General features: G+C 44.7%; 2 protein-coding genes across 10 annotated transcripts in view; both read right to left on the reverse strand.

Moving 5' to 3' along the window:
• CNNM2 (cyclin and CBS domain divalent metal cation transport mediator 2) overlaps positions 1-7,535 on the reverse strand; it is a 142,447-nt gene extending 134,912 nt beyond the window's left edge. Inside the window, exon 1 of one of the 2 annotated variants that reach the window (XM_045803018.2) lies at positions 5,719-7,535. In XM_045803018.2, coding sequence (XP_045658974.1) covers positions 5,719-7,339 — 1,621 coding nt within the window. In that variant the 5' untranslated portion in view covers positions 7,340-7,535. The remainder of the gene's footprint in view (positions 1-5,718) is intronic. The other variant, XM_087862744.1, reaches the window with a different exon arrangement.
• A 1,373-nt stretch (positions 7,536-8,908) lies between these two features.
• The window catches only part of AS3MT (arsenite methyltransferase), a 32,391-nt gene continuing 19,590 nt past the window's right edge, over positions 8,909-21,709 (reverse strand). For 2 of the 8 annotated variants that reach the window (XM_045803013.2, XM_045803009.2), the window contains exon 11: positions 13,503-16,084. In XM_045803013.2, coding sequence (XP_045658969.2) covers positions 15,917-16,084 — 168 coding nt within the window. In that variant the 3' untranslated portion in view covers positions 13,503-15,916. The other 6 variants (XM_045803017.2, XM_045803012.2, XR_015724737.1 and 3 more) reach the window with 5 other exon arrangements.

Consider the following 21,709-nt stretch of genomic DNA (forward strand, 5'->3'; position numbering starts at 1 on the left):
AGAATACTAAAAGAAGCTGTATGCAACCCCAGTCGTCCATTTCCATGTATTTAGTTTAATAAACGTTCTTTATATTCCCAGCAAAGCTTACTGGAATTGAAGTTCACTACCAGTTAAATATATGTGTTTAGAAGATAGGGCCCCTTAGAAAGAAATATACTGTTTTATACAGAACCAAAGTTAATATCTAATTGGAGTCCAGAGATTTGTTTTTTAAAGCCTTAGTATTTCAAGAACAAATAAAACTATAAATATTATGTTGGCTCAGTCTATTTTGTGGGTTTTCCTGGTCAATGATATTTTAAATTGTGTTTAGATTTGCTAGTAATTAAAATTAACTGGTCCCTCCCAGAGTTTGGAATGTTTCAAAATTTAAATAATTCTGGGCCCTTTGTGGGGAGAGGCTGGTAGTGTGTAATCCCCACAAAAACCAAGAGAAAAGCAGAACGAGGTCCTTCCCTGTTTCATCCAAACCATACCAAGTCAGAGCCAGTATTCAACTATGGTGTCTCCTGACCTAAAAAGCTATGCTCAAGCTTCCTTGGTCCTATTATCACAAACAACCTCCCAAATCAGGCATGATTCTCGGTAAGAATTTAACTTATATTATTTTTTTAAAAGGGGGGGGAACACATAGGACAGACAGATGCATGAATGGGGCACATACTTCAAATGCTTTGATGAATATTTTAATGGAAAATTTACCAACCTGTACTGTGAACAAAAATTTAAAAAGCCAAAGAAGTTTCACCCTAAGTCTCAAATCCAATGTTCATTACTCTCATAGAAGACACAATCAAAGGGAAAACACATCATTCATGGATATCCAAAACAAGTTAACTCAAAAGACACATACTTAACTACTAAGACTTCAGACAATCTCAGGACCCGTTTCCTAAAAATACCCTCGTAGTCTGACCTCAGTGGAGTAAAAAACTCAATCAAAGCAATAAGCCAAAATAAAATGAGCTCCCATGTTCAGACTTATTTTCTGTGTAACAAAGTGCCCGTCAACAACGGCTTGACTCTGGGATGTCAAAAATACCGACATGAAAATCACAGGGCCAAAACCAATGGCAAACCTGAATATTTGCTTTTCCAATGACAAAGATACCTTTAACTCTGACCAGAATTACCTCCAATTTGGGACCAGGAGGCCTGCTTGATGGAGTGGAAAGAACTCCAGTCTGGAAAAAGGGACTCGGATGTTACTGACTAGGTGGGTTAGTCACTTAACTTTCTCTCCTTCTCAGGGTTTACTTTCCTTATTGACCAACGTTTTCTAAACTCACCTAACTGTAGAGTAACTGTTAACAATATGTGTCCCAAGGCTCCTTCCCTAGATTCTGCTTCAGGACACCTCTGCGTGAAGCCTAGGACCTTATTCTTCGTAAGTGACCCAAGTAGTTCTTATCATCTGGTAAGTTCTGCAAACACTGGAGATGATCCTCAAGCTGCCTGCCTTCCACCCCTGATTCTACACCAGCTGGGTATTTCATAGCGATGATCTAAAAACATACAAAATTACACCAGTGTAACACTGTTACTGTACAAAGTTACTAAACATACTGATCACAGAAGCAAATATATCCACCCATCCATCCCCACCATCATCCATGCCTTTAAACACCAAAAAAAACATCCTTCTAGATTCTAGGCAAGTGGAACACTTTATTTGGTGAGGAAAGAAGTTTTCGACATTAAACTCACAGCACATGGATATGGAAAGACTTGTGTTCTAGGAAGAGAGAATTGTACGCCTAATGTTTTAAGTGAAAACTACACGTTGCTCTCTTCCCTCAAGGAACATGATCTGGTGATCCTACCTGTTCCTAGTTAAGGAAAAGCTAGAAAAGAGCCTGGCTAAGTCCCTAGCCACTACAGAACTGCACACACTGCAAGCTGGAATGCCATTGTTACAAAGCGAAAAGAAAAAAACAAAACAGAACAACGATAACTGGTTACTAATTCTTCAAATTCAACCCCAGTAGAGTCAACTGGGTGGCCAAGAGTCCACGATGTTTTATAACGAAGGTTTTGTCAGGTCCAAGGAGAACCTCTGGTGTCCTTTCTGCATACAAACGTAGCAACCTTCAATTTGGCTTTCCTACCTCTCCACAATTTTGCTTCAAGACAGTTCTTCTAGAAGCCTCAAAGTCTCCTACTGGGGTTTACTTTTATTCTCTTATTTAGATTTGTAAGTAACTACAAAAGTAACAAAAGAAAAAGAGAACGATTGCATGGAGCACAGAGGGGCAGAGCTGTAAAGGGCATTCATTAGCAATCACTATACAGGGGGCAACAAAAATGCAAATAAAATCGAGATTAAAACACAAAACTGAATTTGAGTCATCCTTGCAACAGGACAGATAAAAAACAAGAGTGAACCATTACCCCGTGTTTTAGCTATTAGAAAACCAGCTGTAAAGTATTTCATTAAATCAGCACACTAGTACATTATAATGTTAGTATAAAACATTTTCAAAATGAAACTTGATGCGTGGCATGGAAATAGAATTCTTTAGATTTAGGATCACCCAGGCCCAAAAACTGATTTGTTCTCATGGCAAAAGTGGGGAAACCAACTGTTAGGTACAACATCACAGAAGCACTGGGTGTAAAGCCATCTATATGTTTAAAGACATTTCTGTGACTGCTGCCCAACAAGCTCTGAAGCAACGTCTTGACAAAAGACCAGACTTCACACTCACTCAAACCAGAAGGGTACGATCAGAATCAAGGGGGCCAGCGCCATGGTTAAGCCCAGAGCAGTTAAGAGCCCCGTTTGGCTGTCACGTGGACCGGAGTTAAAACCCCAAATCAACAAATTACTGTATGACCTTGAACAGATCATGTAACCTGAGCCTCAATTCCCTCAGTTGAAAGTGCAGAAAATGCTTTGCTTGGCCATGATGAGATGTAAACAAGGTGATTCGTGCACAGCATTCAGCCCCATGCCTGGCACAATCGGTAATAAGCTAACTGTAAAATGAGTACAGTGACTGTCTTCTAACCTCAAGGAAAGCTGAGTTTCCAAGTAGCCAGGCAAAAAGTTCTAATCCGTGGGAAAAAGACATTCACATATACTTATATAAAGGTAGCTTTTCATTTCTTTTCCCATTGCGAACCTTTCCCCTCGGTAGGAAAGCGTGACTCACGCTGATGATGTTCAGCTCTGTACAGAAAAGACTTCAAGGCAGACACTCTTAGTTGGGAAGGGCGATCTTCAATGAGATCTGGATTAATGATCTAACAAAGGGAGTTATGATTAGGAGAAGGAAGGAAAGAGAGGAAGAAAAAGTCTTCATACCATCCCACACACCATTCTTCAATAGAGAAAAAACAATAAAGGTTGACTGTTCACAGTACTTCAAATTGAATTAGAAAATAAAGAAAACAATATCTGGTGAAATAGTTTAACTCACAGGGAAGAAAGAACTAACACAGCTGTTAGTAAGGTTAAAGTGGCCAAACTCATCAAAAACAAGATCAAGAAAGGGAAGGTGAAAAATCAATGGTTCTTACAGTTTAAGTAACAAACACCCACTCTATCCTTTTAAGATGATGGCTGAAACTTCCCATTTGCAACCATTTTTGCCTGCTCTTCCATCCATGCCACTAACTTGAGTGTACCTTTAACTTGCACTATCTCCAAAAATAAAGTCCTGTGCATTATTATTTTTCAAAAATTCATGGGAAAATATTAGGGACTCAGTTATCTAAAGGTAATGTGAGAGGTAACGCTGGGGAGAAAAAGTCCCTCCCGAAAATAAACCACAGAAAATACATAGGAACATTGTTCAAGGACAACCAAAGACAAGTTTCAAAATGATGTCAATTTTGAAATTTTGAGGTAGGGGCAAGATTGATGAGCTGTAAGGTGAAGAGCTAAAGTCTCCAAGAAAAAAAGATACGGAAGTGAAGAAAAGGCTTCATTCAGCAGGGAGGACGCACTAGTGTTTCAATCCATCAGGAGATAGGCGAAAATTCTGAATAAAAAAATCATGGATTAAATTATCTGTCTCAATGTTGCAAAACCTAGCAACAGAAAGAAAATATTTCAGAGGCATTTTCAAGCACTGCGAGGTATCTTTCTGTACTAGAGATATTACTGCAAAATGAAAGAAGAGATTGGTCAGATGCTCTAATTAACAGCTTAGCAGTGCAAGGATAATGACACCCCCAAACGAAGCTCCGTCACCCAGAGATAATGGACATTTTCTTTTTACTGTTTAAGAATCCAGAAGAATCTCCTTCCGCTTTTAAATGCAAAATACCAATCTCTGAAGCACATTCTGCTCTATTCCTTTATCTGAAAATTACTGCAATGTGATCCTGTTCCAGAGAGGACACCATTCAGCCAGGAGAATGGAATTAGGGCAACCACACGCTCTGTGGGGATGTTCCGATCACCACGTCCGGGGAGCTGTCACCACTTACACACAGCCTTTTTCAGTGGAGACACCACTCTTGAGTGCTCAAAATTCTATTTGACGAAGGAAAACTTAGTTTTGAGAACTACCAAGTCATTAAAGGTTACATACACATACCTGCGCTAGCACCATAGCAATGAAACAGCTCAGCGGCCCCTGGCTTTCAAATGGCAACACTATTAACTGGCAACTTTTTTAAAGACAGAATTCCAGTAATAATAGCATGAGTAGCTATTTGCCTGTTTGTTACATGGTAAAACAAACAAAAAATACCACCATGCAAGAAAGGTGAGCACATCAGACTCTGCCCGTCTCTTCCCTGTTCAAACTCCCCAGAACAGTGAGCTCTGACTTGAAGACACACTTCAACTTAATATACCACGTGATCAAGGTCAAAAAGAACACTTATAAACCAGAAAAACTCAAGAAATAAATAAACCACAATAGAGGGCGTCATCCCATTGTTAAACATCTAAGATTTCTGCCAAAACCACACTTGGTTTGGGAAATTTTATTTGTCAAGTAAATAAAAACAAATAGTGAAGAAAGCTAGACAAGATAGCCTCATAAAAGGTGAACTCACCTCTAGTCTTTCCAAGTCATACATTAATAACTAACTTTGCTTTAAAAAAAAAAACAACAACAACAACAGTAAACCCTTTTCTAGCTTAGGCAAGTCACATCCGAATGAGTGAATCCTTTTGGTGATATTTGGCTTAACCCATCCCCTGTCCTCAAAGGCAGACCTCAATCTGCCCCACAGGTGGCCTGACAACCAGGAACAGAGCTACTGAAAATGCACTTCCAATCTCTGAAATGTCAGTGAATGTTTAAGGAGGAAAAGGATTGTACTGGGTTTAGAAAAACTATTTAAATGTTTTCCAAACGCCGGAGATGAGTACATCTCAGTCAGATGTCACAGCATGGCACTAGCTGGCCCCTATTTGCACCCACCCACTCAGAACTGGGACAATGAATGCAGCAGACCCCTCACGACCAGGGGGCTGGCAGTATCACGCACGGAAAATAGAACGCCTGCTTTTTGAAATGCGAAAAAGCCAGTGACGTTAGCCTTGTGTTTAAAAAAAAAAAAAAAAAAACCTAGAAGCGCTTACTAGTTCAATCCATCCCCAAATCCACGCCACCCTTTCAACTTTGCAATTAAGAGAGAGGAGAAATTCCGGTCAACTCGCCTTGGGGGGTTGGTCTGAGGGTAGAGGGCTCAAGTAGGGAGGAGGATGGAGAGAGAAAGAGCAAGCCAATGAAAGATACCAAAATTTCCCACCTTTCTTAAATTCTTCCAGCATAGCGTCCAACTTGGTGTCATTGAAAACAAAGTGCAAGGGGTGGTTATAAAATTTAGTGATCGTTTTCAGGGGAGTACAGTCATCTGGATCCACGAAGGCCAAGTCTTTGACAAAGAGGAGGTCCACGATGTTGGAGCGCTCCCCCTCAAATACTGGAATACGGGTGTAGCCGCTCTCCATGATCTCCGACATGGTGTTGAAGTCCAGAATGGCTTCGCCGGTGATCATGAAGCAGTCCCGGAGCGGAGTCATCACGTCCTCCACTGTCTTGGTGCGGAGCTCCAGCGCCCCTTGGATGATGTTCAGCTCCTCCTTAACGAGGTCGTTGTAGGGGTCGGTGACCCGGAGCATCTCCAGCAGTTTTTCCCGGTTATAGACAGTGCCTATCTCCTGGCCCAGGACGCAGTCCAGCAGCTTGCTAACCGGGTAAGAAGCGGGGAAGGTCATCATCATGAAAAACTTGGTGAGGAAGATGGTGTTGGCCCCTACAGCCAGGCCGTGCCGGGAGCAGATGGCCTGGGGCACGATTTCCCCAAAGATGACGATGCCGATGGTGGAGACCACCACCGCCACGAGGCCTGAGCCGGCGATGTCGTCGAGCAGGATGGTGAGCGTGGTGTTGACCAGCACGTTGCCCAGCAGCAGCGAGCACAGCAGGTAGTTGCCCTGCCTGCGCACGGGCTCGATGCGCTTGGCATAATTCTTCTCCTTCTCCGTGCCGCAGTTCTGCACGATGCGCAGCTCCATCGGGTCCAGGGCCATCAGCCCCAGGTTGAGGCCGCTGAACATGCCCGACAGGCACAGGAGCAGAGAAATGAAGATCACCTGCAGCCAGAAGGGCAGCAGGAACTTCTTCTCCTCGCCCACAATCATCTTGGTGTCCTCGCCGTCGTGATAAATCCAGGTGGTCTCGGCCCACGGGGGCGGAGGGAGCCCGGCCACCCCGGAGCCGCCCTTGCCCCCGACGGCGCCACCCGCGGACCCCGGGCCGCCGGCACCCAGGGCTGGCGTGGAGAGCGATGTGCACAGGTAATAGGACTTGCTCTTCTCCATCTTGCGCAGCGGTTTGATCTCGATCTCAATGATGCCCGATGTACGGCGGTTGAGAATGATGTGGGGCAAGATGATGATATCTGAGGTGCGGATGCCGCAGCGCTGGGGGCCGCTGTCCGGCTCTGGCGGCGCGGGGCCCCCCAGCCCGCGCTCTCCCGGGCTGTGGCGCCGCCGCTCATGCTCCGTGAAGGCGATGCGGGACCACGTCTCGTTGTTGATGTTCTGCCCATACACCCGCAGCTTGACCCGGGTCCGCTCGCTCACCCGCAGCGCCCCCCCTTCCATGAACGACACGTCGTTCGTGTCCTCCAGCCGCAACCCGATGATCACCGTCTCCTCGTTCTCGCCCGCTGCTGCGCAGCCGCCCGCGCCGCAGCAGCAGCTCAGCAGTAGCAGCGGCAGCAGCCGCCCCGCCGCTGCCTGCAGGACCCCCCGGCCGCGGGCGCTGAGGCTGCGGCGCGCCGCCATCTTCCAAGTGGGCAGTGCGGCGGCTGCCTGCCCGCCCGCCATCTTTACTTCGGGTTCACAAGCGCCACAGCCAATCATAGGGTGGCTGCTCCAGCTGCGGCTTCATCCTTCCCACCCGGCGGCGCGAGCGCAGGCACGGGCCCCTGGGCAAGACTGCAGCGGAGCGTCCGCACACACTGTTCGGCAGTCCGGCTCCCTGACTGACACTGACTCGGCCTCGGCTAGCTGAGGAACCTGGAGATTCGCGGGAGGGTTTAGAGGGAGGGAGAAGCGCCAGCCGCTCCTGCGAGAGGCAGGCGGACCAGCCAATCACGCGCGGGTGCCCGCCCTCCCAGCCAGGGGGCTGGAATGGGGGCGTGGTCATGAGCGGAGCGGCTGACCAATAGCAAAGTAGGTGGGTGGGGCGATGAAGGCCACCGTCCCCCTCAGCACGCCAAGTTTCCAACTGAAAGGCGCGTGACTCTTGTGTATGTGCGAGGGGAGGAGGTGTGGCTAGCTGGGGCCCGAGAGCCAGTCACAGATGAGAGCTGTACGAAAGGGGGCGGGGCCTCCAGTCCAGTTACCAATGAAAAGGGGCCGTCTGTGGGTCTGGCGCTCCTGAGGGGCCTCGGTAGTAGATTCCCGCACCTGGGTAGGCAGTGTTGGACTAATGTCCTGGGGCGCTAGGCGGTCCGTTTTCGCTGCACCGCATTGCCAGCTCCCGCGGTGCTCAGTGTTCGTACGGAGAGGGCTGACCCAGGAGTCCAAAAAGCCGACTAGGGAGGTCTTAAGATGCACATTTGCCTGAAAAGCCGGGATACCGGCTGCGCCACCCACCTCTACTTGTCCCCGCCGCTCTACCGGGGATAAGCGGCGGCTCGGTGGCCTCTGCACCTAGCGACCGGCTGCTTCTGGAGCCTCACTTCTCCCTATGGGAGGCGCTCACTCCGCAGCTTGTGGTCACGTGGCGCCACCTGCTGGCTACGTGGGCACCCTGCAATGCTTTTCAGGTCTGCAAACCCCAAAAGCTGTTCCAGAGGTGGGGAGGTTATAGTGAAGCAGTTTCCCCACCTTACAAGTCAGGAATCCTCCCCCCTATACCACAAAGCTATAGTAATCAAAACAATATGGTATTGGCATGAAAAAGGCACGTAGGTCAATGGGATGGAATAGAGAGCCCAGAAATAAACCCACACATACATGCTTAGTTGATTTTAGGACAAAGGAGCCATGAGTATACAAGGGGGAAAGGACAGTATCTTCAATGAATGGTGTTGGGAAAACAAGACAGCTACATACAAATGAATGAAACTAAACCACTATCTTACACCATACATAAAAATTAACTCAAAATGGGTTAAAGACGAATGTAAGATCTGAAACCATGGAATTCTGAGAAGAAAAGATGGCAAGGTCTTTGACGTTGGTTTTGTGATTTTTTTTTAAAGTTTTGGATCTGACTCCAAAGGCAAGGTAAACAAAAGCAAAAATAAACAAATGGGACTGCAACAAACTAAAAAGCTTTGGCACAGTGAAGGAAACCAACAAAACAAAAAGGACCTACTCGGTGAAAGAAGATATTTGCAGATCACATATCTGATAGGGCTTTAGTATCCAAAACACAAAAAGAACTCACACAACTCAACAACCAAAAAACAAACAACCCAATTAAAAAATGGGCAGATGATTTAATAGACATTTTTTCCAAAGAAGACATACAGATGGCCAACAGGCACGTGAAAAGATGTTTGACATCACTAATCATCAGAGGAATGCAAATCAAAACCACAATGAAATATCACCTCACACCTGTTACAATGGCTATTACCAAAAAGACAGAAATAACAAGTGTTAGGGTGTGGAGGACAGAACCCTCCGATACTATTAGTGGGAATCAACTTGGGGCAGACACCATGGAAGACAGTATGAAGATTCCTCAAAAAAATCAAAAATAGAATTACCATATGATCCAACTATTCATCTTCTGGGTATTTAGCCAAAGAATACAAAAACATTAATTTGAAAAGATATACACACCCCTATATTCATAAAAGTGTTATTTACAATAGCCAAGATATGGAAATACAATGGAATAGTACTCAGTCATAAAAAAAGAAGGCAATCTTGCCGTTTGCAACAACTTAGATAAATGTTGAGGGTATTATACTAAGTGAAATAAGTCACAGGACAAAGAAAGATACAGTATGATTTCACTTATATGTGGAATTTAAAAAACAAAATGAACAAGCAAAACAAAAACAAACTCATACATACAGAGAACAGACTGATGGTTACCAGAGACAGGAGGGGTCAGGGTTGGGCAAAATGGGTGAAAGCACTCCCTCGTATGGTGCTGATGGTAACTACATTTATGGTGGTGATTACTTTGTGCACCCTATAAATATCAAATTTAACATTGTACATCTGAAACTTACATAATGTTACATGCCAATTTTACCCCAATAATTTTTAAAAAGCGGCACCTGGGTCGATCAGTCGGCTAAGCATCCAACTCTTGATTTTGGCTCAGGTCATAATCTCAGGGCCACGAGATGGAACCCCAAGTTGGGCTCTGTGCTGGGCGTGGAGTCTGCTTGAGATTTTCTCTCTCCCTTTCCCTTATCCCCTCCCCACCCCCACTCACACTCTCTCTAAAAAAAATAATAAAATAATTTAAATAAATAAAATAATTTAAAAAGACAATTTCCCTCACATTCTTGCTGGAAGTATATATCTCTGGGCCCCATTCCATGTTTACTGAAGGGGAAGGACCCAGGAATCTGTATCTCCACCAGGAAGCCAGGCAAGTTTGGGAAATGGCAGGGGGAAGACATCCTAAGAGACTAATAAGGCTTCTTCTTCTTGTTGTTGTTTTTTTAAAGATTTTATTCATTCATTCATTCATTCATTCATTCATTCATTCATTCATTTAAGAGAGAGAGCAGGGGGAGGAGCAGAGGGAGAGGGACAAGGAGACTGCACTGAGCACAGAGTCCCATGCTGGGCTCAGTCTCACAACTCTGAGATCGCGACCTGAGCCAAGATCAAGCTTCCGATACTCAACCAACTGAGCCGCCCCAGCACTCAAGGCTTCTTAATCACACTGACCAAACAGGGGTAGGTCCATGGGTTGCTCAGGAGAAAAAAATCCTGAGGGTGCCTGGTTGGCTCAGCTGATAGAGCATGTGACTCTTGATCTTGGGGTTGTGAGTTCAAGCCCCAAGTTGGGCATAGAGATTACCTAATAAAAAATTAAAAAGAAAACTTAAAATTCAGGAGAAAAAAAGTCCTGAAGACTAGCTCCCCAGGGCCCCCAAACCACTGTGTCTGGAGAAGGCACTGTAGTAAAGTAACTGCCAAATTGGTCTTTTTGTTGCAACTTAAACAGCCAAAACATAACTGCTAATTTCTTTCTTCTCTTTCTTTCTTTCTTTCTTTCTTTCTTTCTTTCTTTCTTTTCTTTCTTTTCTTTTCTTTCTTTCTTTCTTTCTTTCTTTCTTTCTTTCTTTCTTTCTTTCTTTCTTTCTTTCTTTCTTTCTTTCTTGTATTCTGCAAGCACATTTTCTTTCCTTTTTGTAAACCAGTCAGACGTTTCGGATTAATTTCTGGTAGGGGTGATAGCAATGGCCTCCTAACAGTTTCTTCCTCTTCCACACCTGCCTCTTTCCCTTCTCAGCCCAGCAGCCAGAGTGGTCTTGTTAAGTCAAATCCTGTTGCTCCTTTGTTTGAAATCCTCATCCCACTTCCCATTTCATCACGGTAAAAGCCACAGTCCCTACAATAACCCACAAGGCTTGGAAGGCTGTGCTGCGCCCCTTGTTTCTCTGACCCCATGGCCTGCTGCTCCAGCCAGTTTCTCCTAGCCCTTGCTCATTCACTTCAGGGAGGTTCCCAGAGGAGGCTATATACTTGCCATTTGTTTCCTGTCCCTGGGACTCTCTTCCCCCAGATGTCAGCGCAACCCATCAGTCCCCCTCCAAGACTGCCCAAAGGCCTTTTTTTTTTTTTTAAGATTTATATATTTATTTGAGAGAGAGAGCACGAGCGGGAGGGGCAGAGGGAGAGAGAGAGAGAGAATCTGAAGTAGACTCCTCACAGATCCGCAGAGCCCGACGTGGGGCTTGTCTTGGGGCTCGATCTCAAGACCCTGAGATCACCACCTGAGCCGAAACCAAGAGTTGGACTCTCCACCTGACTGTGCCACCCAGGCGCCCCGAAAGCCACCTTTTTTTAAACTTACAAACACTCCCTACACTCCATCTCTGCTTTATTGTCCTTAATTTTGTTTATTATCTGTCTCCTTCCACTAGGGCTTGAACTTCGTGAGGACAAGGGTTTTGTCTGTTTTGTTCACCGCTGTATCACCAGGACCTAGAACAACAGATGTTGAAAAGAAAAATTGTAGACTGTTAAAGAAATGAAAGAATTTTTATTCTGATTCTTTTCAACTAATGTCCCTGACTCTATTTTCTAGCCCTTCAGTCGCTGGCAATCCATCCCCTACCCCCAATCCTCTATATTTGAAAAATAAGTTCAGATGAAAAAAACCCAATACACAAACTTGGCATGCATTTATAAAAATAGCGTTATCAAAGTTTAGAAGCAAAAAAAGTTGAGATTTTTAGGGATATCTGACAAAGGTTAAAGATAGATATGGTCCTTCTACGTCAGCTGATTGAAAATGAAACTTTAAACTTCTTAAGAAGTGTGAGTTCAAGTGTGTTTAAGGGAGCCGAGAGGAAACACCATTAAAGGCTCACAAATGCTGAATGTACACTTTCAAAGTAAGTGTGGAGAAGGGGGGTGGGGGAGAGCTGGCCAAACGTGCAGATATTTCCTGTGCATTGCAGAGAAAGCTAGAACGGTCAAGAAAGTGTAGCGCTCAGCAGTTTAGAAACAAGTTAGAAATTCAAGACTTCATAGCCAACGTGTAAGGAAGGACCCACTGGGACAACTTACAATATAAAATTAACCAAGTTCAGGGGCGCCTGGGTGGCTCTGTCAGTTAAGCATCTGACTCTTGATTTCGGCTCAGGTCATGATCTCAGGGAGATCAAACCTCGACTCGGGCTCACGCGCTGGGCCTGGAGCCTGCTTGGGATTCCCTCTCGCCCTGTCTCCCTGCTCCCCCCCTCCAAAAAAAATAAAAATAAAAAGCAAATCAAGCTCAAATTCACACAGGGATCACTAAGTGATGCTTATCCTGAGAGGTGCCAGGATGGGGGGGGGGTCATAATCTTCATGTAAACACAAGACACAGAACAATCTAGACACCTAAGCCCAGTAAATTTTCCTCAGAAAGAAGGCTCTTCCTTTGAGTTTGGAGGCTTGTCGGCTCAAAATGTCACCCCTGTTTAGTGAGGGACTGCTGGTGCAGGCTTTTCGTGACTTTTAGGGGCTTCCCAGTCTGTCCATCTGTATGAATAGAGGACAAGGGCAACGCTTGCTTCTAGGGATCTCTTTTTAAATCTGGAGGAAAACAAATACAATAAAACTTTGAATTCTGATAATTCTGATAATATTGAATTCCAATAATATTTCACCTCCAAAAAGGGTGACAAAAGTCCTGAGATGGCTAAGTGGGTCTAATCCTGGGTAGGTTCTGACTTTGACCTTAAACAAGTCATTCAGGTAAAGCCAGAACTTCCCAGCAAACACCTTCCCTACCTAGCCCTCTCTTGCCAGAATCCTTCACTGGCTACAGAAGGGGAAGAGTGACTATTCCATGCTCTCAGCTGCAAAGGATCAGCTCCCATGGGTGTGGATTCCAGGATTTGGGAAATCACTCCATCTAGACCTAAAAGTCGTTTTGAGTTGGATTTTCTTACAGATTGCAATTTAAGCACCAAATAGCTCTCTACGTATTTTGTTCTTCAACACAAAGATCTAATTTGAGAGAGAAGCTTTTTCTTGCCCCCAGAAAATCGCCTGGTTTTAGAAAAGTATTCAAGATTAGTGCTTCAGCAAGGTTTTCATCGCGCCAAAGCACTAGGTCTTCTGAGGAAAAACAGGAACTGGGCAAATACTGGAGTTACCCAGACTTTCCCGAGAATGGACTCTATTCCCCTTGAAGCAACATTGTTCACTTGTTTAAATACGCAGGAGTCTTTTAGTTCGGATGAGAACTTGTCACAACAGCGGGGCCAAAACCAGAAGGAATCGCGTCAAATCAGCTATGCCATTTACCTTCTCTAGAGGAGAAGCTTTCTTCAGGCTTTATTTCCCTCCTTTTCCAGATATTTTCTGGATATAGCCACTGGCGGAGGAAGAGAAAGAAAAAAGCAGCTTTTTGATGAAGTTGGGAGAAATCTTCCTCCCTTGATATGAGCCCAAGCTCCTTGGCTCATAGCTGGGAATCCTGAGTCTCCAGTAAGGCACTGAGGTGGGTGCAAGGGAAACTCCAACTGCCCTGCCCACCCCCACCAAAGGCTCTGGGTCCCTCCACAATGGGGCCTTAGGAGCCACGCAGCACCCTACACCACCATTGCCCTTTTCCTGGGGAGCCTGGCCCTCCCGACCCTTCTATGGGGCAACCCCAAGAGGTCTCCTGTGCTCTGCACAGTCACCCACTTCCTTCCTCTCCTGCCTGCCCCCTTGACCTGGACTACTCAGAGAAAGGTGTTTCTGGGCTAGAAGTCCACTGTTGGCCCTGCTCCAGGACCCCTGTCCTCCTGACTGCCAGGCCTGCACCTGCAGGATTTTCTAAAATTTCTTTTAGGATGGTCTTTCTCAGTGCAGTTCCATCTTGGTTCCAGCCTCCAGCTCCGTCTTGGACAAACGTGTAAGAAAGGTTCTGAGCTTGATTATCCTTATCATTGTGGCTAAAACACTCAACCCAGGTCATGATTTGGGGGAAACTTTTCATTTCCATAATTTTTAAATGTTGACCCATGTGAATATCATCAAAGATCTAAATTTTAAAACCACATTTGGGGAGTGAGGAAGAGGCAGTTGATAAGAAAGACTGACAGGAGGCTGGTAAGTAGGAATGGGAGTTCAGGGGGAAGAACAGATCCTGAATGTCCAATTCTGAGCCCTCCTGTGAGATTCAGACCGGCATGGGTCTGATAATGGAATTTATGATTATGACTCCGGTCATAAAATGCCAATTTTCCCATACCAGCTGAGCTCATTCCCATGGTCTTTTTTCCACATCCTTTGAAGCTGGAGCAAGAAATCTACTCCACAAAGTCAGACCCCCCCCCGCCATGTATAGACAAATAATATGCCAGACCGCAGTGGAAAAAAATTCTGCTCTTATTTTTAGTTCCTCTGAGACACCTATTTGTTTTATTTTAAACATCACTAAAGACTTATTTTCCCCATTTATTAATACATCTCAATTCTGTTTCCTTTTTAAATTTTAACTAAATTTTTATATTTTACTTCTTACCCCATCTATTTGTTTCTCTTTTACTCATTCATTCACTCACGCACTCAGTATATATTGTATATCTAATAAGTTCCGGACACTGTACTCTGCATTGTGGAGCGATATTACTAAATCAGAGGTTACCTCAAAATCTTACCAGTAAAAAGGCTAAGAAACATTTGCTACATAATGGCATATGCAGGATAGAACACGAAATGTCTTAAAAAGAAGTACAAATAAAGTACGAGAATTGAGACTTCATGGTCTTTGAGTTGGTCCTTGAAAAATAGATAGGTTTTTAGATATGCCCTCGTAAGAGCTAGTCCGAGAAAGGTATCTTCGTGTGCGCAGGCTGCCGTAACAAAATATTACAGACCAGGTGGCTTAAACAGAGAAATGTGTCTTCTCACTGTTCTGGAAACCAGAAGTCCCAGACCAAGGTCACATAGAGTTGGTTTCTCTTCTTGGCTTTCAGATGGCCTCTTTGTCCTCACATGGCCTTTCCTCTGAGTTTGAATGTGGAGAGAGAGAATGAGCTCCCTGGTATCTCTTATAAGGACACGAATCCTATTAGCTCAGTGCCCCATCTTTATGACTTCATTTAACTCTGATTACGTCTTTAGAGGCCCCATCTCCAAACACAGCCACAGATAAGGGTTAGGGCATCAACATATGAACTGGAGGGTCGGGGAGGGTGGGAGACATGACTGTTGAGTCCCTGACAAAGGGACTGAGAGAGAAGAAAGAGGGAAAGGCATTCTAACGGAGAGAAAAGTGTGAAGTGAGGCGGCAAAGGGAGCAGCATTTTTGGAACACCACGCTGTCGAACTTGGTTCTAAAGCCCATGAAGAGGAACAGCAAGAATAATGCTGGAAGGTTGATCGGGCCAGTTTGTGGTGGATTGAACGCCAGGTTTAGAGATTTAGATTTCATTCTGTAGGCACTCAGAGCTATAAAAAGTTCTAAGAGGAAGAGCTGTGTTACAGGAAGATTAACTGACAGCCCCAGTAGCGATGCTGGGGCCCTGCCAGTGTAGGAATTTAGGAAACTCCTGCCATCCAAGGAGAAAAAAACCTTCACGGTTTACAAAGCACTTTCTCATCTGTTATCTTGACTGACCTTCTCAATTAGATCTAAAGGATACACCATTTCTCCAGCCACACGTAGGACAAAAACAAAACAACAGATAAAACTATCTTGTGCCACAGGAGTCCCTAGAAAATGGGACTCCACACCCTCTGTTCTGGAAGTCCACACCTGAATCACAGCTACCGCCGCTGGGGTTCGTGCGGTCGTTATGAATGTTAGAGCAAACATGAGTTTGGCTGGCCATGATTCTTGATCATAGGTGAGACTTTCTGATACATTTTCAAACTTCTAAAAAGATGCTGACATACAATAAACGTACATAGAAGCGCATAAAACATCCATGTAAGGTCGCTGGCCACAGAACTTATCGTCCCAAACAGAACCTGTTCGAGAGTGAAAAAGGTACTATTAATAATTAGCCTAGTTTTAGGCTTCAACTGGGACAGTCCCAGGCAAAGATCATGTTCACCTTGTAATAAAAGGAACCACCCCCTAGTTGAGAAAGACCCTCTAGATCCCTTCTAGATCGCACCCCTCTCCTCCAGCCCAGATGGAACCACTCTTCTTACTTTTATAGTAATCATTGTCCCTTTTTCATTGCTATATTTTTTAATTTGGGAAATCCCAAAAGGAGAGCCAGGACAGACCCTAGAATACAACAGTATTATCCTAGACCTACTTCTAGTGTCGGTTCCAACACTTTTTAGGCTCTACTCCCATTGTGCAAGTCATTTAAATATCCTCAGCCTCGGTTTTCTCTTGTGTAAATTTAGAAAAATCAGCATTGCGAAAGAGGTAAAAGGAAGTTATTTTCAGTGAAGACACAACTTGGGGCATTTGGCATGGTTTATATCCACAATGAATCTTCCTCATTATCTCGGGAAATCACCCTTTTTCAAGGGCTACCTCAGCTTTATGGGCTCCTCTTCCATTATTTAGAAGCAAAATAAAAATACCTCCCTCGCAACATTTCCCTAGTTAGATCCAAACGAAAGAAATAATAAGGTTAATAAGAAAAAGAAAATAAGGACAGTTAATAAAAGATTAACTACTAAGCCCAGAAGCCCCATGAATCCCTCTGCCCTTGCTGTGCAAACCGTTCCTCCCCAGCAACTTGACATTTTGAGGTCTGGCCGTCCAGGGGATGTCCATTTAATATTCACAAAGAAAGTTACGTGACGGAAGCTTGTTAACTCTGGGAACAGAGAATAAACTGTCCAGACCACCTCACCTGACACAATTAGGCTCTGAGTTATATGTCAAATTACCATAAGCAGACCCGGCCCCCTGGTTCCCTCCTGCGAGGATCCCTGTGGAGCTCCACGTGCCCTTCTTGGCTTCTGCTTGTAATGAATTAAATATATAAGTCAGATTCCTAGATTAAGCCATAGATCTGCCATCGTTTGAACGATCATGGGGAAAAAGCCCTCACCTGTAGCTTTGTTGAAAATGTGCTCATCCTAGTCCTAAAACAGGCCACAAACTCAAAAGCTACAGGGGTCAGTAAAGTGGGCGGGACAGGGATGGCGGCAAGCAGACGAAGGGGGCAGACTCTGGCTGAAGGGGAAGCCTTTACACTCTGGCCATGGCAACCGGGCAGAAATGCAGGGCTTGTGTGGCCAAGGGAAGTCAGAAATTCACATTTTATGTAAAATCTTCTGATTTATAAACGCGGGCAATGAATTCAAACCATTTTAAAAGCACTGTGACCTCTCCAGATTCTAGCTCCACGAATCTGTTCCCCAGCCTGGCAGGGAACGTAGGGTATACCAAGTTCAACACCCTTCTTTTACAGACGGGGAAAGTGAACCAAAGTGGACACACAATCCTCCTATGGCCAAGTAACTAGTTTGACAGCAGAGCCAGATCTAGAAAGGACACCTGCTTTCGGTCTCCTGCATCACTTCTCACTCCACAAATGAGAAGAAAGTGAATGGCTTTAGGCCTAGCTAAAAAGTTAGTAGACCCTTGGGGCGCCTGGGTGGCTCAGTTGTTAAGCGTCTGCCTTTGGCTTGGGGCGTGATCCTGGAGTCCTGGGGTCAAGCCCCACATCAGGCTCCTCTGCTGAGAGCCTGCTTATTCCTCTCCCACTCCCCCTGCTTGTGTTCCCTCTCTCGCTGGCTGTCTCTATCTCTATCAAATAAATAAATAAAATCTTTAAAAAAATAAAATAAAAAAAAGTTAGTAGACCCAACTCTGGCTTTCAGCGCCCCCGGAAGAGGATCCCTACACAGTTCTTTTACTCTTGCGGGCTTCTGGACAACGTATAGGAGGCGGGGTGCTATGATTATGAAGCAGTGGAGTAGCATTAGGGCAGAACATTTTTGTCCCATACTGATTTTTCCCTCACCTGGAGCATACCACGGCCGCAGGGCTCTGCTCCATGAAAAGAGGGGCTGGCATGTTCCCATTGCAAGGGGAACAAGCTAGCCTTTAGGACTAGGAAGGGGATTGGTATGGTCATCAGTCCAAGACAAGCAAGGCTCAAGCAGCAGAAGATTAAGTACAAAACTTACATTCACATAACACTCCCATTAACCTCAGTGGGAGCTGTGCTTGCAGAAATTGCAGGGTCAGCAGCTGGGTAGACACTGGAATGAGGCACTAAAGCTCAAGTCATAGGTTACTACTAGGATTGTATAATTCCAGCCCCGTATTTGCAAAAGAGTTCATTTTTATTATCTAGTGAGATCTCCCTCTACTGACTCTTCCAGCAGGGTCATCGAAAGGACCCTTGTTTAGACCTCCTCTGTGCTGTCTGCACGATTGAAGCAACTTGGCAAATCGCAGAAGTTAGGACAGGTGCCAACAATGTTTAGAAAACAGGCTTAGCTGTTTTGGTCCTGCTGGCCCACGGGGTTCAGCATCTTTGATTGATAGTGAGCTGGGCCTAGGACAGTGCCTGGTACACAGTAAGTACTTAATAACAGTTAGTGAATAAATGAAAGACTGGACGGATAGCTTCACATTCCTTGCTGGGCTCATTGAGCGGAACTCCCAATCTAATAAGGCAGAATTAGTCACTCCTCTGCTGCTTCCTAGGAGCCAGCCAAGGGAAGGCCAAGAATCAATAAGACAGGCAGGCTCTGCTCTTGGCACAGAGCCATGCCCTTTTCAGCCATGAGTGGCTAGAGGTGGGGGCGGGGGCGGGATCCTGTTTAAGCCACTGCCGCGCTGCCTCCAGTAGGTGAGCTGAAAACCTCTGCAGGCTTACCTGACTTTTTTTTTAAATAAAGATTTATTTATTTATTTAAGAGAAAGAAAGAGAGTGTGAGCAGGGGGAGGGGCAGAGGGGGAGAGAGAATCCAGAAGCAGATTCCCCAGCTGAGCGCAGAGCCCCACTCAGGGCTCTATCGCAGGACCCTGTGACCATGACCTGAGCCAAAATCAAGAGCCGGCCGCCCAACCGACTGAGCCACCCAGGTGCCCCTTACCTGATTTTTAAATAAATTCTCTCCCTGTGTTAACAAAGGACTGAAAATACTACATTTGGTATTTCTATAGTATAGAAGACACTTCTATACTATAGAAAATACTATATTTGGTATTTTTCAAAAGAGAAAGTCTCCTTAAACACTTTAAGGCCACTATCTTTTTTTTTGTTGTTGTTGTTTAATATTAGTTCCACACCCAACATGGGGCTCCAATTCACAACGAACTCACAACTCACAACCCCGAGACTAGGAGCTGCGCGTTCTCCCCACCGAGCCCGCCAGGCACCCCATAAGTCCAGTATCTTCTGAAAAGTGTTTGTAGCTGCAGGATTAGGTACTGTGTGTCTGGCTCTGCTGTTAGTAAGTATAACATGTATGAAATGAAGGGTAACAAGTAACCTCAGTGGCAGGTAAATAGGCAGTTGCCACAATGCTTTAAACCTTTGTGCATATTTGAAAAGGTGGTAATACAACGTTGGGGGGGAAGTTGTCTGCTGTCACGAGAGCCACAGGCAGCTTCCTAAACCACGCTCTGGCAGCAAGCTGGTCTTCAGCCGGGCTTGCCGTCACGTGCTCGTGGCCAGCCACATAGCTCTAACTCATAACAATTCACCACGTGCCACCCACCCTTTCAAAGAACTTCCTGCAACGAAGAAACAGAGGCAGAGATGTTAAATAATTTTCTCAAGGCCAAAATGCCAAGGGGAAAAGAACCATCAAGTTTGCCATCAGACTTCTGTTCCTCCTCCTCATTCCACGCTTCCTCTCACGCTTGAAGGAGAGGCGTCCTCTTTGAGAAGTGACGTAGGCTCCTACTTGTCTATCTCACTTATTTTGAATATTTAAATAACTGTGTATGGCATTTTTCTGAACAAAACACGTATACTTTATATTATCTAATAAATATTTTGTCTAGATTCTAGATCAAATATAGTTCTTACAAGGTATATTTTTGTTGGAAAATAACATATCAAATGTTATTCTTAGGACAAGCACGGCACGAATTTCCACATTCCAGTTCCAGCTCATCCCTCAATATCTTTTGGGGGGAACTGAGAATTCAGAATGACCAGTGATTGCCTAAAACCTCCTCCCTCTAAATTTAGAAAAGCCTAATAAACCAAATAACCGGAACGTCCTAGTGGGACGACCTTGGGCTCGTGGGTGGTGACGCATGCTCAATCCCACCTGCACCGTTATAACTAACGCTGTCACTGAAGTAGATTACGACTCGGTAGATAGTGAACTCTAGAACCACAAAGCACTGTTTAGAATCAAGGTCACAGAGATGAATAGAGCTTAAAAGATAACATCCAGTCCGCTCCTTAGTCTGTAGCAGTAAGTCAGGTCCTATGGCTGAACCCACTTAAAAATCTGAGGATTTCTCCATTTTTAACAGCTTTATTAAGAGGGGCCTGGAATATAGAATCCATTCCAATGCTTTACACATATTCTCATACCCCTAATAAAAAATCTCTTGGGTCATGCCACTCCCCCCATGTTTTTTTGTACTGAAGTCAGAGCAACTTAAGATTTTTCTCACTAAAACTCTTCATCGCTTGAAGGCTGTCATTAAAGAACTGATCGGCTCCTGATGACAAGGACCATGGCTTGTATATGACTTACGCCTTTCTGTGTCTCCTGACAAAGCCTTCAAGTGCAACTGGACTTCAACTAAATCATGTTCTCATTTCTAATGATGACATTATCCTGAAATATTCCTCAGTCTCATTCTCTAACTACGGAAGCCAGAACTAAATCTAATAGTTTCCTAAAAGTTTAACCAGGCACATTATAAAGGAAAAGAAAACCCACTGTTTTTACATCTCCTACCTCTCTTTTTAAAAATTATCACTCTTTTCCCGAACCAGTTAGGATTTACTACAGATAGTCACTATGCTGTCATTCTTTAGGAGCTAACGAGGTCAAAGAGTTTCATTATCCATGTGCTGTCTTCATTCAATTGCCCAAAAAAAACAAAAAAGTGTTTGATTTCGATGTTACCTTAAGAGCACTCCTACCAAATTTGATTTTGCAATTTTATGGTGTGGTTAGCATGATTTCAGTAGGAGCTTTGTTTTATGAGCAAACACGGTGAAAGTCCCAAGGGTGCTATGCAGGTCAGAAGGAAGATATTTTTCCTGAGACCCTCTGCCAACTGTTACTCCTGAAACCCTGCTTGCTCATTGGCCAAGCCTGAAGACAGCTTCTCAGTTCCACATCTGACCGCTAAGTGGCACCAGAACTTTGACTTAGCAAAGAGAGAGGAAAACCTGCTTACCCAGCCTTTAGGTCATTTGCTATGAACCTTCAATTAATACCGTCTAAAAAATAATTCATTATTTTTATCAATGATCTAGAATATAGTGGCTTTTCACCATTTATTCTTTCTTATGGTCTGTGCTATGGGGAAGAGAAGATTAAAAGACATATGGAAGTCCTTCGCCTTCTGCCCCTTTCTTCCGGTCAGCTGTGTATTACAGACAGCAGCCTCCGGCAACGTCAGAGGGACATCTGGGCTTTGCATTGTCAGACTCTCCTGCAAGCTTGAATGGATCTGTGATTATATCCTGT

Source organism: Ursus americanus, chromosome 6, assembly GCF_024610735.1.
Source record: "Ursus americanus isolate L20-20 chromosome 6, mUrsAme1.1.p, whole genome shotgun sequence".
In the NCBI taxonomy this organism is placed as follows: Eukaryota; Metazoa; Chordata; class Mammalia; order Carnivora; family Ursidae; genus Ursus; species Ursus americanus.